This window comes from Ursus maritimus, unplaced genomic scaffold (genome assembly GCF_017311325.1).
Source record: "Ursus maritimus isolate PB19 unplaced genomic scaffold, ASM1731132v1 scaffold_2, whole genome shotgun sequence".
Lineage (NCBI taxonomy): Eukaryota > Metazoa > Chordata > Mammalia > Carnivora > Ursidae > Ursus > Ursus maritimus.
The window spans coordinates 83,800,907-83,818,271 of NW_024424452.1; the positions used below are offsets into that span (position 1 = coordinate 83,800,907).

At 35.1% G+C, this 17,365-nt stretch overlaps 1 protein-coding gene across 1 annotated transcript in view; it reads right to left on the bottom strand.

The window, feature by feature from the left end:
• The window catches only part of HMCN1 (hemicentin 1), a 469,289-nt gene that overhangs the window by 40,520 nt on the left and 411,404 nt on the right, over window positions 1-17,365 (bottom strand). Inside the window, exons 83-89 of the mRNA XM_008696988.2 lie at window positions 14,164-14,377; window positions 12,235-12,369; window positions 11,643-11,833; window positions 9,511-9,592; window positions 5,165-5,434; window positions 4,284-4,454; window positions 3,981-4,151 (exon numbers count right to left, since the gene is read on the bottom strand). Coding sequence (XP_008695210.2) covers window positions 3,981-4,151; window positions 4,284-4,454; window positions 5,165-5,434; window positions 9,511-9,592; window positions 11,643-11,833; window positions 12,235-12,369; window positions 14,164-14,377 — 1,234 coding nt within the window. The remainder of the gene's footprint in view (window positions 1-3,980; window positions 4,152-4,283; window positions 4,455-5,164; window positions 5,435-9,510; window positions 9,593-11,642; window positions 11,834-12,234; window positions 12,370-14,163; window positions 14,378-17,365) is intronic.

A 17,365-nucleotide genomic window follows, 5' to 3' on the forward strand; every position in this document is an offset into this window, starting at 1 on the left:
TGGAGGATTAAAATTGGGTGATGCTTATTCATTTATTATCTGTGTAGTTTCTATTACATATGCATAGAGGTGTTTATCTGAAGACCTTTAATTTTTTTTAAATCAATACAGAACACCTCAACCAGAATTTAATTTAATGACATAATATGTGGTACAGTTAAAATGTTTCTTTTATATGAATGAAATGAAAAGAAAAAAGTTGGAATGATAATATAAACCAGATAAAGCATCAAACATTGTGGTGTATAAATAATACAAAAGAAAACAACTATGGAGGAATCAGTATGTAAGAAAAATGCAAAGTGTAATAGATAAATGTGTTGCTACACTAAGTTACAATTCTGAGTCTAGAGAAGCAACATAGCATTGTGCTTAGGAGGAGGGACTCTGGACCTAAGCAAGAATCTTACTATTGTACTGTACTATTCTTGCAAGTTTTCTGTAAGTTTGACAGTACTAAGAATAAATTCTTTCTAAAAAGAGTCAAATTCTGTGAAGCAAAAACTAATAGAACTACAAAAAAAAAAAAAAAGCCCAAAACCCAGATGAATCCACTATAATATTTGGAAACACTAACACCCCTTTATCACAAATGCACAGATGTAGCAGGCAGAAAACCAGTAAGGAAATAGTTGAACTCAACATCACCATTAGTCAACCGGATATAATTAAACATTTACAGGCTATGCCATCCAACAACAGCAGAATGCCCATTCTTCTCAAGCTCACCTGCAACATTCACCCAGACAGAACACATTCTGGGTCATAAAAGACATCTTTAACAAATTCAAAAGAATAGAAATCATATATTTGCTCTCAGACTACAGTGGAATTAAGAGAATCAGTAACAGAAAGATAACTGGAAAACCCTTACATATGTAGAGATTAAACAACGCATTTCTAAATGATACATAGGTCAAAGAAGAAATCTCAAGAGAAATTAAAAATATTTTGAACTAAATGGAAATGAAAGCACACTTATCAAAATTTTTGGGATGCAGCAAAAGCAGTGCTAGGAGGAAAATTTATAGCACTGCATGCATATATTAGAAAAGAAAGATCTAAATCAATCACCTAAGTTTACACCTCAGGAAACTAGAAGAAGAAAAAGTTAAATCCAAAGTAGGCAGAAGAAAAAAAAAAAAAAGAATTAGAGCAGAAATCAGTGAAATTGACAAAAGGAAATCAATAGATAAAATCAATGAAATCAAATGCTGGCTCTTTGAAAATATCAATAAAGTCAATAAGCATCTAGCCAGAGGAAGAAAAAGAGAAATTGAGGACACAAATTACTAGTATCAGAAATGAAAGAAGGGTATAACTATGGATCCTATGAACATTAAAAAGTTAATAAAATGATACTATGAATACTCTATGCTCAAATTTGATACCCTCGATGATATGGACCAACTCCTTAAAAGATACAATTTGCCAAAACTTGCACAAAAAGAAACAGACATCTGAATAAGCCTGTATCTACTAAAGAAATTGAATCAAAATTAATAACTTTCCAAAACAGAAAGCACTATTTCAGATGGGTTCACTGCTGAATTTTTCCAAACATTTAAGGAAGAAATTATACCAATTCTTTACTATCTCTTTCAGAGGGCAGAACAGGATTACTTTCTAACTTATTCTATGAGGCCAGCATTTCCCTAATACCAAAACCAGACAGACATTGAGAACTATGAAAAGAAAATAAAACTATGGTCAATTTCTCTCATGAACATAGATGAAAAAATCTTCAACAAAATATTAGCAAGTTGATTACAACAATGTATAAAAAGAAAATCCTTCTTATCCCTAAGATTCTGACATACCCCTGGATGAGAAAGGTTTTCTTAGGCTACTTACTCATTTTGCAATGGTATGATGATAAATTTAACAACCACCTCTCAGGAAGTAGGGAGGGAAACTGATTTGTAGCATCATGGTGTAAATGCTTCCAAAAGTGTAAATGGTCCCACTATGGTCTGTGCCCAGCTAGCAATATGATGCCACTAAACTTTCAACTAGAAAGAGATACATGTTTTCATTTCTTGGCCCGAGGATACCACTGACATTATGCCAAAACAATAGTTAAATTCAATTAATTTAGGGACTGGGGAATAACTAGAGAAACAAAGCTGCTCTAATCAGGTGTTCTGTCTCTCTTGACTTTGATATATTATGCTACTATAATCAGCTTTCTAATTCTTTAAGATTAGAACAGTTTTGGCTTTGGCTAATTTTTTTTTAAGATTTCATGACAGTATTTTATTTACATTTACTAATGCAATGTAAGTTCTTTTTTTTTAGCATTCTTTTATTTATTTATTTATTATTTATTTATTTTAATAATAATTTTTATTATGTTATGTTAGTCACCATACAGTATATCCTTGGTTTTTGATGTAGTGTTCCATGATTCATTATTTGTGTATAACACCTGGTGCACCATGCAATATATTCCCTCCTTAATACCCATCACCAGCCTATCCCAGTCCCCCACCCCCCTCCCATCTGAAGCCCTCAGTTTGTTTCCCAGAGTCCATAGTCTCTCATGGTTCTGGAGGAGATTATGCTAAGTGCAATGTAAGTTCTGAACTGCAAATCAAGATACCCAGGATCTAAGCAAATTCGCTTAGGAATCAGATGGACCTGGATTCAAATGCTTGATTCGCTTTTTACTAGCCATGTGATGTGAGTGAATTATCATCTATTTCTATTTTCTGAATCTTGGTTTCTTCACTTATATGATAGGATGCAATACCCAGTGTACTGAATATCTATTTTATTTTGGTCTGTCAGCATCCCCCTACCCCCTTCTTTTAAACCATTTCAGCTAAGGCGTCTCTCCCAGGTATGCTCTATCACTGCAGCTCTTGGGGTTTGTTCAGTATGCTTATCAATATCCGAATGATATTATCTATTTATCATTCCAACTGGAGCAGTTAAAACAATGCCTTGAGCACAGAGTGGGTGCTCAATAAATATTTGTTGTATAAATGAATGAGTAAATGAGTGAATTAATGAACGACCAGACACTTCTATTCCATATGATTTCTTTCTGGCTGTCAAACAAGAAGCCTGCCCCTCTTGACACATGGTGGGTAGGTAGCTCAAACCAGTTATCCGAGTATCTGGACTTAGCTGAGTTCAGAGGTGAGCATGGGACCCGAACAAAATCAAACAGAGCTCCTTTTCAGAGGTTGATAGGAGTTCTGACAGAGAGAGCAAGACTCTTTTATTCTGAGTCCTTAGATTATAAGGCCCCTGTGAGCCAGTAGCTGACAGCAGTCATTTTTTCCACTGCATGGAAAGAGTATAAAGGACAATAAAGCCAAAGAGAGGGAAGCAGAGATGAGAGATGGAAAACATGCTAGTAAAAACACTGGCCAAATCCCTGAATTCAATCAGACCTGAAAGTAGAATCTTCTACTTAAGCTTTTAGGTTTGGTTTCTGTTGCCTTAATCTGAAAGAGCCCTAAAATACCTATGTTGTAGAGTTGTTTTACAAAGTAAAAAACAGCATGTACGTAAAGCACCTAGCATGATTCCTAGAACATTACAGGTGTTTAGCGAATTGTTGCTATTATTATCTTAGCCCTTCCAAATTGTGTGTTCTGGGAAAGTTTTTAAATACCTTAGACTTCATTTTTTTTTTTACCTGAAAATGAATAGCTGCATTAGATATTAAGGTCCTTATTACTTCTAAAATTCTATGATTTTGTGAACACTTATGTTTTCTTTACATGATTAAAAATACACCACAGTTTGTGTAACATAAAGATATTCAACTAAATCAGGAATTTTACTTAACATTGATTAATGCCATACTCTTCATAACTTTATCAATAAGACAGAACGAATAACACAGAGGATGAGTATAGTCCAGGGTAGAGGCCATGACATCTTTTTACAGCAAAGAAGAAAAGGTAATTATAACCCCTTTACTGGAGTTAAAAATAGCCAACTTTTGCTCATCAGTGGATTCTCACCTGGGCAGGGCCTAATGTTGCACATGATTATTTCTACTGCATTTCCTTCACATGGTCGCCCACCATATTGAGCTGATGGATTATTGCAAGTTCTGGTCCTGGTTTGGTTGCCACGTCCACAACTCCTTGTGCATTCTTCCCAAGGGCTCCATTCTGACCAACTACCATCCACTATACAAAGGTGAAACATTACACTGTCAGATACTTTGCAATTTAAAGCATTAACACTGAGACAATCCATAGTTAGGGAACAGAGATGAATATCTGTTGAACATGTGCCTATCTGTTGACTAAAAAGTATACCTGGACACAGCTTACGTTGACAGTTTTGCATTTCTGAATCTGACCCTTGGCAAGGCTTCCCACCATTGGCTGGAAAGGGGTTGTTGCAAAGACGACTTCTCTTTTGGATGCCTTTTCCACAGGTGACACTGCAGGCTCTCCATGTAGACCACTGGGAATATCCGCCGTGAACTGCAAATAAAACATTGTACTTTGTCTCTGTGTTTGTAAACAACAAAACATAAATTGAATTTCATTCATGCACCAGGTTTAGAACTGAATCTATAATTGCTGAACAACTGCTTGTGGATGCTCTCCTTGACGGTAAAATTAAAATCTATACAGGAAAGAAGAATTTCAAATAGTTAACTACAGTTTCTTCCCGGCTCCAATCTTGACTCACATGGACATGACTGCTGAGAGAGTGAGAGACCCAGAAGTTCAAATACTGCTTATATTTTGGATATGTCATTCTTTAAAGAAAAATAAATGCATTGATTTCTGAGAATAAATTTGACTTAGTTTTGAATCAAAACTTCAGTTTGGGATTTTGAATTATTAGCTTGGTAGTTTAGTGCTCTAATCAGTATTGTTTTATTCTCTCCAGTCTGTAAATAATGTGATTTTTGTTCTATCTCCACAATCTAGAAGTATCTTAAGGGTAAAGGAGACTTAGACTAAGATGCTTAATAATTTTTATGATTCGGGTTGCCCCAGGTGCTATATATTTATTTATTTATTTTTAAAGTTTGTTTATTTTTTTTTAGTAATCTCTACACCCAACATGGGGTTCGAACTCGCAGCCCTGAGATCAAGAGTCACATGCTCTTCCAATTGAGCCAGCCAGAGTAATAGTACCTCCGGGTGCTATTTAATATAAGTATCCCTCTGATCACACTCACCCTGGACTGTGACTGGCACTCTGACAAGGACAGAACCCATCAAGTTTTGAGCAACACATTCATATTCAGACGTATCTTCTTTCTGAGCAGCAGCAATATGTAATGAGTTGTTGGGCAACACATTAACTCGGTCATCCCAGGGGATAGAGTGCCCTTGACGGGACCATGTAATGGTTGGATGAGGCTCTCCAGTTGCCTGACAATTCAGTATGATTTTGTCACCAGCATTAATAACAGTTTCTACTGGCTCAAGAGTGATAATAGGAGGACCTACAGGAAAAAGAACACAGTGCTTCTTAGTTTTTGTAAAGTTATAGAACATTTTTATTAATATTCTAGAGTAACATTATTTTTAAAAAAATTAGGCTGATTTGTTTGTAAAACACTGTAGTTTCTCAACTACTAAGGTTGCAATGGCCACTGGTAGACTTTTCATAGCTCTGTCTTACTTACTAAATGTTCAAAATTTTAAACCCCTAAACGGATTAGCCTACAGCATGGGCTGTGCAGTCATACTTTCCAGGTTCAAGCTCTGCTTCTGTTCCTTAGGACCTCTCTGAGCATTTGTATCCCAGAGAATTCTTGTTAAGACTCCACTAAGATGATGTAAGCCTAACTCCCTGACAGGGGAAGCACATAATATTATTAGTACTATTGTTGTTATAATTGTTTTTGTCTTTTACATGGTGAACATTCACTTCTTTCCTTTACATCACTTTTTGAGGTAAAGAGTCATTATTAACTTTTTCTTTCATAACTGGTCATCATTCATATATTCAATAAACATGTATTGAGAGCCTACTATTTGCCAGGCATTGCGTTAGATGCCAAGGGTACAGAGATAATAGATATAACTTCTATCTCAAGGAGTTCACAGTGTGCTGATAAGACAGGTGAGTGATTAATTATTTAGCTGTTCTATAATATAGCTATAGAATTTAGTAATGGAATAGGTAGAATAATATTTAGTACAGAATAGGTAAATATGTGGTAATACAGAAGCATAAACAATAGTAACTTAATAGATCAAACAGAGGCATTCACTGAAAATGGAGAGCAAAAGGAAGATATTCAAGAATCATTAAGAAAGAAATAACAGAATTTTGTCATTGAATTGAGAGGAACTGACAACTAAAGGATCTGACTTGGACAATATAGTGCAGCTTGAGCAGTTCAGTAGGACATAGGTATCTCCGGGGACATTCATGTAGATATGTCTAGATGATAAGAGAATATCCCTATCTGCAGCTCAGAAGAGATACGGGCTAGAAATATAGATCTGTGAGTCCTTCACAAGTGGATAAGATTGCTTTGGAAGTGATTCTAAAATGAGAGGAAGAGGGCCAAAGACAGAAAATATTACAACATCATTATTTAAGAGATGAACAGAAGACAAGCCCATACAATGATCTTAAGAACCAATCACTGAGGTAGGAAGAAAATCAAGAGAGAATGGTATCCTGGCAATCAAAGGAAGGAGCTTCAAGAAGGGGGGAGAGGTTGACAGTATCTATAGTAGATCATAGCTGCTCAAGTAAAGTTGGAAAAAATGTAAAAGTAGCTGTATATAAACACTGGCAGAATGTTTATCCTGGTCTACAGTGTCAAGAAAGAATATGAGACTTCATGGAGAAGATGAAGCTTGAACTGGATTTTCAAAAATGGGTGATATTATGTATAGAAGAAGGGAGTCTACTTGGAGAGAAGGAAATAGCATGGAGATGGATTTAGCTTTGAACGGATGGTTCACCCCAGACAGCAGCAGCATACAAGGTTTTAAACATTTATTTAATCAGAAATGGGTTCACATTTGAATAGGTAAGCAAAGAGGAGCCTGTATATTCTTGAAAGGTGAAAGCTGTGATATAGGGGGCTTGAACTGAACAGTGGAATGATTTGTTCATGAGAAGTAATGAATATCAGATAATTCAGGGTCATGGCTCCATTTTAGATGGAGAAATATATCTGGAATAATAGAACATAAAAAAAAGTAGAAGTAAAATGTGTTTTGTTGTGACATTAATATGCTAGGATTTTATGTAAAGATATTACTGACATGTTGTCTTTTACAAAAGTAATTATTTCATATGAGGTTTGAACCTCTCAGTATCATTAATGCATTATTCATGTATATGTCCACATCGTCTTACACAATACCTTCTTACTTGATGTTTATACTAACTTTACTCTAGGAACTTTCAGGGCTGGGGCTTTTACTTCTCTCCCAGGGTTCAGATTATATTATGTGTTCAATAAACTGCTGCTGAATAAATTAAATGACTCAGATTAATCATTCAACACGTAAAGATAACATAATGACTAAATGAGCTCATGTTTTCCTTCTACTATGGTCAAAGAAAGTGTCAAATAAAACTCAGAATCTTAACTTCAATACCATATTTGAACATTTCCAGTTGCCCATAAGGCTATAAATTAACTCAACAATAAAATTCCATATGTACATCTTTCATGGTTGAATAAATTCTACCAGTCACATAATGATCAGTTAAATATGAGTACTTTATCTAAATGAAAACATTGCTTCTGGTGCTTTAATTATGATTTTAAACGAATTACATTTTGGTTTTTATATGCCTCATGTACTTGAATCAACTTATTGTCAGTACATGTAAATAAACTAATCTAATGCTGCCTTTCATAAACCAGATCAGAGGAACACTCTTCCAGGAGAGATTAATTATTGTGACGCCCTACCTACATTCACCCAACAAGGAGGGGAGGAAAGTTTCATGAAAATAACATTTATTTGGGAAACATGGCATATTATACCCTTCTCTTGCTGAGTTATAACACATCAACATACTAACATTTCAGGAAAGATCTGTGTAAAGAAACTTGGCAACTAAGCAGGACTTGGCATGTAGTAGGTGCTCTTTATATATTTGATAAATGAATGAACTTGGTTTAATCAATTTTTTCTCAGACTTGTTCAAACATGGAACTCTAATTTTTTCCTAATAACATCTCACAAGGCAATATTGTTTAATAAATATGTACTTTAATAAAACGTTGTCTTAGCAAGATACGGAAACAACCTAAGTGTCTGGTGATGGATGAATGGATAAGGAAAATGAGTATATATATGTATGATGGAATGTTATCCAGCAATAAAAAGGAGGAAATTCTGCCATTTGCAACTGCATGGATGGACCTGGAGGGCATTATGGTAAACTAAGTCAACAGAGATAAATAGGGTATGGTATATCACTTGTATGTGGAATCTAAAAAAAAAAAAAGTTGAATTCAAAAACAGAGTAGATTGGGGTAAATGGGTGATATTGGTCAAAGGACACAAACTTTCACTTATAAGATGAATAAGTTCTGAGTGTATAAGGTATAGCATGGTGACTACAGTTAATAATACTGTACTGTATCCTTGAAACTTGTAAAGTGAGTAGATTGTAAGTGTTCTCACCAAAACAATCAAAACCAAAAAATGGTAACTGCGAAGTGATGGATGTGTTAATAAACTTGATTGTTCCAATCATTTCACAGTGTATATGTATATCAAATTTTCATATTGTACACTTTAAATATATACAGTTCTATCAATTACACCTCAATAAAGCTGGGGGGAAAACACTGTCTTGGATATTTACTAAATATCTATTATTAACTGCTAAATTTTAAAAAGTTAAAGTCTTAGATAATAGTAGTTTAGCAAATAACTGTTAGTAAATGCTAGTCTACAGCTTTTCTCAAAAGTGAATGAAGAAAACATAAATTTTTCCCATTAAATACTGAGCCTATTCACAAAATAAGTCTGTTCACTTAAATTCTCAACCCAATGATGCTATCCTCAGGTCAATCCTGAAGCGGTTCTGGAGACTGTCCTTCTGACGGCTTATACTGAGGTGCCTCATGATGAGCATGACAGTCCTGCCCAGAACACATAATTATTTCATGGACGATTGATAGCAATCAACCTAGAGGACATTTGAATTCATTTACCTTAGTCTTTACTTTTAATACATATTTTTAAAGTGCCACAAAATGATGTTTTTGTAAGCACATTACCAGAACCACGGTAAACTATGTGAAGGGTACTTGATTGAATATATTGCAAACCGACAGAAAGCTCTGCCGCCAAGCAACCACAATCTTGAACTGCATGTGTTAGATAAAACAGAAAAAGTATCTATCCAAAACTGTATCAATCTTATGCTTGATAAAAAATTGCTCTATCAACAGAAGAAAACTAAATTACATACACTCTGAAAGCTACTGATAATACACTTGCTATAAAGTTAAAGAAAATGAACATTCCTCATTAGGCAACATTCCTCCAATCAGGTGTTTACATAGAGTTGAATAAAGCAGCTTACTCTGCAGAGTCAGATTCATGCTGCGCTCCACCACCCCAGCGTCATTGGTAGCTACGCATGTATAATCACCAGCATCTTCATTCTATGGAAATAAGCAGTGTTTTATAAAAACGTGAGCCTGCAGAGCAGGGCAAATAACTTTTTTCACTATGAGGCTCCTATAAAATTTCATTTTTGGAAGGGATTTTCATGGAAGTAGACAGAACTACATATATTTAACTTCATAAATAGGTTAAAAAAAAAGAAAAAGAAGAAGAAAAAAATTCCCAGCCTAAATGTTTTCAAAACAGCCTATTATTGCTCTCTGGGAATAATAATTGCTAGGCAACTGAAGCAAAAATAACATTTTTTATAATCTTCTATCCAAAATTATCTCACTGAAGAAAAATGCCTATGCTATTCTTCCAGATATCTTTTCTCTTTCTTTTCTTTTTTTTTCTTTTTTCTTTTCTTCTTTCTTTCCCTCCCTTCCTTCCTTCCTTCCTTCCTTCCTTCCTTCCTTCCTTTTTTAGAGAGAGAGAGAGAGAGGAGGAGAAGGAGAGAGAGAATCTTAAAGCAGACTCCACTCTCCGCATGGAGCCCAATGTGGCACTCGATCTCACAACCCTGAGATCATGACCTGAGCTGAAATCAAGAGTTGGACACAACTGGCTGAGCCACCCAGGGGCCCCTCTTATTTCAGATACCTTAAAAAGCATTAAAATAATGAGGACAATTAACAAACACTGAGACCTTTCTAATGGGGGTTATTTAAAAAAAATTAAGGGTGGTCCCTATCTAGACAGCGTGAACTTCAGGAGTGAAAGGAAAAACTAACTTACTGATAATGATAAATCACAGAATATAAGTCACAAATTTATAGATATATGGTATAAAAAATAAGTACTCCGCGAGGTTAGATTTGGTGACTAATTAGAGCCACAAATTTTGCTAAAAGTCTTGTGAATAGGAGAATCCATTAATAGAAACACGAAGTCAGAAAGGAGAACTGACTTGCAGGAAGTAGAGGAGGGTGGGAGAAGAAAGACAGATGTTTAATTGCAGGTGTCAATGTATTATCCAGATGGAAATTTTCAATGAGAAACTGTAAATGGAACTTGGAAGAGTTTCAGGGTTGGAGATAAATATTTAAGAATCTGAAATTGTATGGTAAAAATAATTAGTATTAGTATTAACATTGGTGGTATTAGAAGAAGTACCAAGGACTTCAAAAGTAGTAATACTTGTGTAGAGGAAAAGGGGGAACATGGTAATGAAGAAATCTAAGTCTTATTAATGTTACAGCAGCTAAAGGTAGAAATCATCTCAAAATTTAAAGGACAAGGAACAACATCTCATGGTGAAATAAAACCCAGGAGAATGAAAGATTAAGAGTGATTCACTGGATTAGGTGATTAAATATTGTATTTTAATTATTATTTCAATTAATTCAACAATGTGATAAAAAATTACCCATATGTAATCTAGTTGAGAAATTTTAAGATAAAATATCTCATTCACTTCACCCCAAAATTAGAATAACTTAAAGCAACACTCATTTTCTGAATTACTGAAGCTTTTGGAAAGCCTGAAATTGTTATCGGCTTAGTGGTGAAAGCTGCCCTATTATTTATTTGTAATTGTGTTTATAATTCTTCAATTTCCTTGCTCTAATATAAATTTGAGGAAGTTATCTAATGATGCTAAATAATAATAGATCAATGGGAACAAAGCAGCAGAGTTATTTTGTTGCTTGTATTTCTTTGAAAAGGCTAAAAATAATCAATTTGAACCACTGTTTCAGTTTTTCATAAAAACCCACTGATTCAGATTTTATGATTTTTTAAAAAAGATTTTATTTATTTGTTTCAGAGAGAGAGTGAGCACAAGCAGGGGGAGCAGCAGGTAGAGCAGATAGAGGGAGAAGCAGGCTCCCTGCTCAGCAAGGAGCCCAATGTGGGACTTGATCCCAGCACTGTGGGATCATGACCTGAGCCAAAGGCAGTCACTTAACCAACTGAGACACCCAGGCATCCCTCAGAATTTATGATTTAATTAGGAATGCAAGAGAAACTTGTTTCATTCATGGCGTCTATAGAGAGGCATTAATTGTGGAGTTTAAAGTGCCCATTAATAATTTCAGTGTGACTTACTACAGTGCCATAAATGGCCAGGGAGCCATTGACCAGTTGACGGATTCTGTGGTTAATTTCAATATCCACCCCCTTCCTGCTCCATTGGATGGTTGGGGCAGGATCTCCTTTCACTTCACAATTCAAGACTGCATTACCACCAAGTGGTTCAATCCAGTTTGAAGGGTAATCACCTTTGAAGACAGGAGGTTCTGGGAAACAGCAACAGATAATTGTAAGTAAAAGGAAGCTCTGATCATTTCTTTGTGATTTTGACCTAATATTTAGAGAGACAATTTAGTGAAAGGAGAAGCCACTTTTGAACCCCATGAATTTTCAGAATCAACTGCTCATGCTAATCAACCAGATAATTTGATTAGTTTCAGTCATCTAAGCAGATAATTCTGTTTTGTACCAAATGATCTCTTTGCTTACCTACTTTTGAGTTGAACGTTGGTAATTTTTTATTTCTTATGAATTTGCACATCTGTGAAACAGGACTAGATGGATTAATAAACTGAAGTTACAGTGTATTACTACATAATAAGGAAGCAAAATGCAAACTATTCATTATAAATAAATGATAAATTAAAAATAGAGCATGCTTACCTACCTTTCACATAAACAAATCCAATTGCCTTCACAAAACCAACGCTGTTCTCTGCAGTGCACACGTAAGTACCTGAATCCTCTTTTGACACTCTTTCAATAACAAGTTCACTGTGTCCATTAACACTGTCAAAGTGGGCTGAAAGAAACAAGTCAGGAAACGACAAAATTCCTCTCAGTAACTAAGAAAACAATCACAACAGCTCAATATTTTGCAGGTTGGATTTATGAGTTGGTCAGCAATTGAACTAGGGACCTCATCATGACATTGGAGGGGAGAGCCTTTTCCACAGATTTCTTCCCCTGAGCTATTTGCCATGTCTCTAGGCACTTGTTTGAAGAATGAAAAACAGCAGAAGGAACAGGAAAAGAGAATGAAAATAAACATCTTTTAAAATTATTTTAGATTTAAAGTACACCTTTCATCTCAAAGTGTTGCCTAAATCTGGCTCATACTCTCTGGGTTTCAAAAATCTTTCATTCAGATGTATGACATTTTCCAATTCATTTATCTCACCACCCCTTTTCCTCCCAAACAATTTACATAAAAAACATGAAAACCTTTTCAGTTGTAATTCAACGGACTTGGCAAGTCAGAGGGGAAATCATGAAAACATATACTAGTTAGGTAATAATAACAACATGATTAAATTTGTAATAATTTAAATTTCTCCATAAATGGTGATGACATAAATATTTATAAAGGTAGTTATAATATTTGGAATCGAGAATAAGGTAAACATGCTAATCCTCAAACAACTTATACTAAATAAGTTTCTGATTAGACCCGCAAATACCTATTTATGTTAGTGTGTTTACCTTGCATACTTTCCCCCATTCAAATTATTTCAAAAGATTTCATACTGTTGAATATTAAGTGGAAAATCAAGCTTTAAAAATTTAAATAGCTGAATTAGTATTACAGTGTCAGAAAACAGTACTGATTAGATTTTTTAGACTTTATTTTTCCTTGGGGAGGTATATTATTATTACTAAGGTAATACAGTTGATGAATTTCAGTCATTAACATAAATCTTTATAATAGAAGAATTCAAGCTTACTATTTCTTTTCTAGGAAGACATCTATTAAATGCTAATAGTGCAGTATTTCAGAATTCAATTTTGGGTATGACAACTTCTTATTAACTGATAACATCTTTGTGCTGATGACAAAGTCTAACAAATAAGGAGACACGTGTCCTCCCACAGATAAGTGCTTCTGGGTTCCAGGTACTACTTTAACATGTAGTGCACACAGTGACCAAAAATTTTCTACATAATTGACTTACATTATAAGAGAGGTTAATAGATGTTAATTCATACAGTGAGAAGCAGAGCGCTCCTCTGTAAAATTAGGTGAATCTTTACAACAGTAGCCACCTTAATCCATTTATCAGGGAGGATAAGTTTAGGTACCTGTGTATACAATATTGTCTTCTCCTGGGGGAAGGAGATTATTTTAAGGTAAAAATGTCTACGAATATCCTGTCACATATGGTCCTGTGATTAACTTATCCTTCAAAAGAATGAAAAAAAAAACATATATACTGGGTATAGGGTAAAATCCAGGTAAAGGTATACATTTTACAGAACTTAAAGCAATCCATTTTTCACGTAACTTTTTTTTTTAGAGTTTATTTATTTATTTGAGAGAGAGAGAGCGAGCATGGGGGGAGGGTCTGAGGAAGAAGGAGAGAGAGAATCTCTCAAGCAGACTCCCTGCTTAGCATAGAGCCCAGAAGTGGGGCTCTATCCCATACCCTAAGATCATGACCTGAGCTGAAACCAAGAGTCAGATGTTCAACTGATGAGCCACCCGGGTGCCCCACCTCTTCATGTAACTTTTCAATCAATGCCCGCAGCTGAAGCAAATGGAGATTGGTTTAGAGTTCTTTATGGGTATATTTATTTACTTAAAAATTGAATTACCAACCTGGGATAATATTGTTATTGAAAGTCCATGTTAACTTGGGCAATGGAATCCCAGTGGCTTTACAGCTTAATCGTAGCTGTTCTCCTTTATTTAATGACACATCTCCAGGAAGTTCAGTAAAAGTGGGGAGAACATGTACAGTCAGGCTGACCATGTGTGTGTCTTCCCCTGCAGCATTGTTAGCAACACAGGTATAGGTGCCAGAATCCTCCGGCTTAAATAAAGAAATATCATAGTGTTTAAAATTACATAATTTTACATCATATTCCATAAAATACATAAAATTGCATAGTTTGGTTCCCAAAGGAGCACTCTTATTTAAAGACAGTTTAAATTTCCATCTTGTAGTCTGAGCCAACTGGCCAGCTTTTGGATAACATAATTTAAAATGTATAGGAGTTGAAACAAAAGCTCATACTCTACAGAACTATAGCATTTTATAGTAATAAGATCTCAGAAAACTTTACAAAAGTTCTAAAGTTTACTACACATCAAGTGTACTGCAGCTCCACAATGTACAGATAAAGAGCACATAATTTCAAAGGTTGGTAGCATCTTGACAGCATAGCTGGCTCTCTTGGTAATGTGGACTGAAGACCACCACAATTATCAAAGGAAACGGAGAGTGGATGGGCAATACTACCTGCAATTCTGAAGTTTCACTTGATAAATGCAACGGCCAGTCTTGGCACTCATCTTACTAGATGTACTGGAACGGCATCATTTGACACCCCATCTCTTCAAAACCATGTCTTCACTCGGCTTCCAGGTTACCCCCTTCTCCTTGTTTCCTTCCTACCTCACTGGTTGCTCCATCTCTCTTTCCTGTTTCCCTTCAATATTAACGTCTTGATGTGGGCATGCAAGAGGGCTCAGTCTTTGGTCCTCTTCTCTATCTGCATTTGGTTCCTTAGTGATGTCATCCAGTCTCATGGCTTTAAATACTATCTACATGCTGATGAGTACCAGTATTTGCAGCCCAGATCTTTCTTCCAAACTCCAATTACATCGAACTTCCCATTTTCACCTCTCTGCTTGTATGTCCAAAACACATCTCAAACTCATGTCCAAAACTAAACCCCCAAATTCCCTTTCACCATCTTGTTTCATCTGTAGCCTTCATCATCTCAGTTGATGGCTTTGTCCTTCCAGTTGTTAATGCCTTTTGTTCTCAGGCATCTCAATCATCTGTACTCTTCTTTTTCACACTCCAGTGGCAATCTAGCTAGGAAATCCTAGTTTCAGAGTATATGCAGAATCCAGCCACTTCCCTCCCCTTCTCTGTTAACATAATTTCTCCTCAGACTCCAAACCATCTTCTCAACAGGTCTTTTCTGCTTCTACCCTTGCCTCTGCTCATTACAATAGTCAACATAGTATTGCAAAAACATAAGGCAGGTAACATTGATCCCAGGCTCAACACTTGCAATGGATTCTAATTTTATTTAGAGTAAAAAGCAAAATTATTATAATCTACAAGCTACTACATGATCTGGCTTTCTTTCTTTCCCTTTCTTTCTTTCTTTCTTTCTTTCTTTCTTTCTTTCTTTCTTTCTTTCTTTCTTTCTCTTCTTTCTTTTCTTGTTCTTTTTCTTCTTTGCTTTTACTGGTCTCCTCTTCCTTCAATATATTAGGCGTTTCCCACCTTAAGTTCTTTTGTCTAGATATCTGAGAGAGGAACATCCCAGTTTTACCTGCCTGTCATGCTCTTCCCCCAGATATTTGCTTGGTTAACTCAGTTCCTTTAAGTCTTTCTCAAATGTCCCCTTCCCAAAGGAGATTTACCCTGACTATCCTTTTAAAAAATGTAACCAGTACTCCTCCAAATTCTGATCCCCTTTACTCTGTTCTTTTTATTTTCTTCTGACTTATTGTACACATTGTTTATTATTATTGGCTATATTATGTATTATTATTTTTTATTGTCTATCTCCCTCCTCTAGAAATAAACTGCATAAAGGCAAGGATCTTTGTCTTTTGTTCCCTCATGTATTACTAGTGCATAAATCAGTGCTGGTCACACAGAAGGTATTCAATAAATATTTGTTGAATTAATGATTGAATGCTTCTGAGTGCATCATGTCCCATTGCAGACTTTTCTTTCTTTCTTAAAAGTTTGAGAATATTTTTTTTTGGTAATGAAACATTAAAGAATTGCTTGGAAATGTAGCATAAAAATTGTAATCACTACTAGTAGATATAATCTAAATTTGGTTGGAAGCATACTTTTTTTTAAAGGGCAAACAGGAATAAATTATATTCTCTGTAAAGGTCTCCCCACCTCCAAATCATTTAGCTCTTCTTAAATTCTCAGGTTATAACAATTTAAGCTTAAAATCAAGGATTTTATGAAAGTGAAGCACTTAAAAATCTGGATTATACATATACAAATCACAGGTAGATTTCTACTTATCATTTGAGTCCATCTGGTATTTATAAACTACTTTATTGCTATTTTTTTAAACATATCTGAGTCATTGTCCCACTAAAAGTCTAAACTTTTCTTTCTCATTTAATTCCTTCCGGTCTACAAGTGTAATAAAGGGCCCAAATTCAACATTCCTGAGCCTGGGGGTAATCCCACTAAAGATATTTACTGGCTTAAACAAACAAGTTTATCCTTATTTTATCAATTCTAAAATTCATATTTTTAACTTTTAATATCCCTGAAACTGGGATACAACTTAAAAACTGATGGCCTTCTCTAGTTTACTTAACTATACTTTTTCTTTCTTTGTGGTACATAAAATAATGGCACATTTTATAACCGATTTGAATAAAGACAATTTCTGCTGGCACATGTGGTTGAGTTAGGGCCCTAGTGACACAGCCAATCACTAGGGTTACCTACCAGATAATCCCAGGAGTCTGGCTAATGGCTGAATTTACACTATTAAAGTGAATGTAATCAATTTTATTATTTTAATTTGTTCAAATTTAATTCCACAAAGATTTTGTAATGAAGTTTAGGTATTCTGAAGGACAAGGAATAGGAATAAGATGCACGAAAGCTCTGAAAGTGATTCACATTCTAATCATGTTTCATATCTGGTGCCAAGTATTGATGCTCTCAAACCACACAAGAAATTTTTTTAAAAGTCAGGTAGTATACATAGATACACATTCTTCTCCAGTGGGCTACCACTGAAAAACTGGGATGCTGCTGATAGCTACTGTTCTGTAGACTGGGTAAGTACCACCT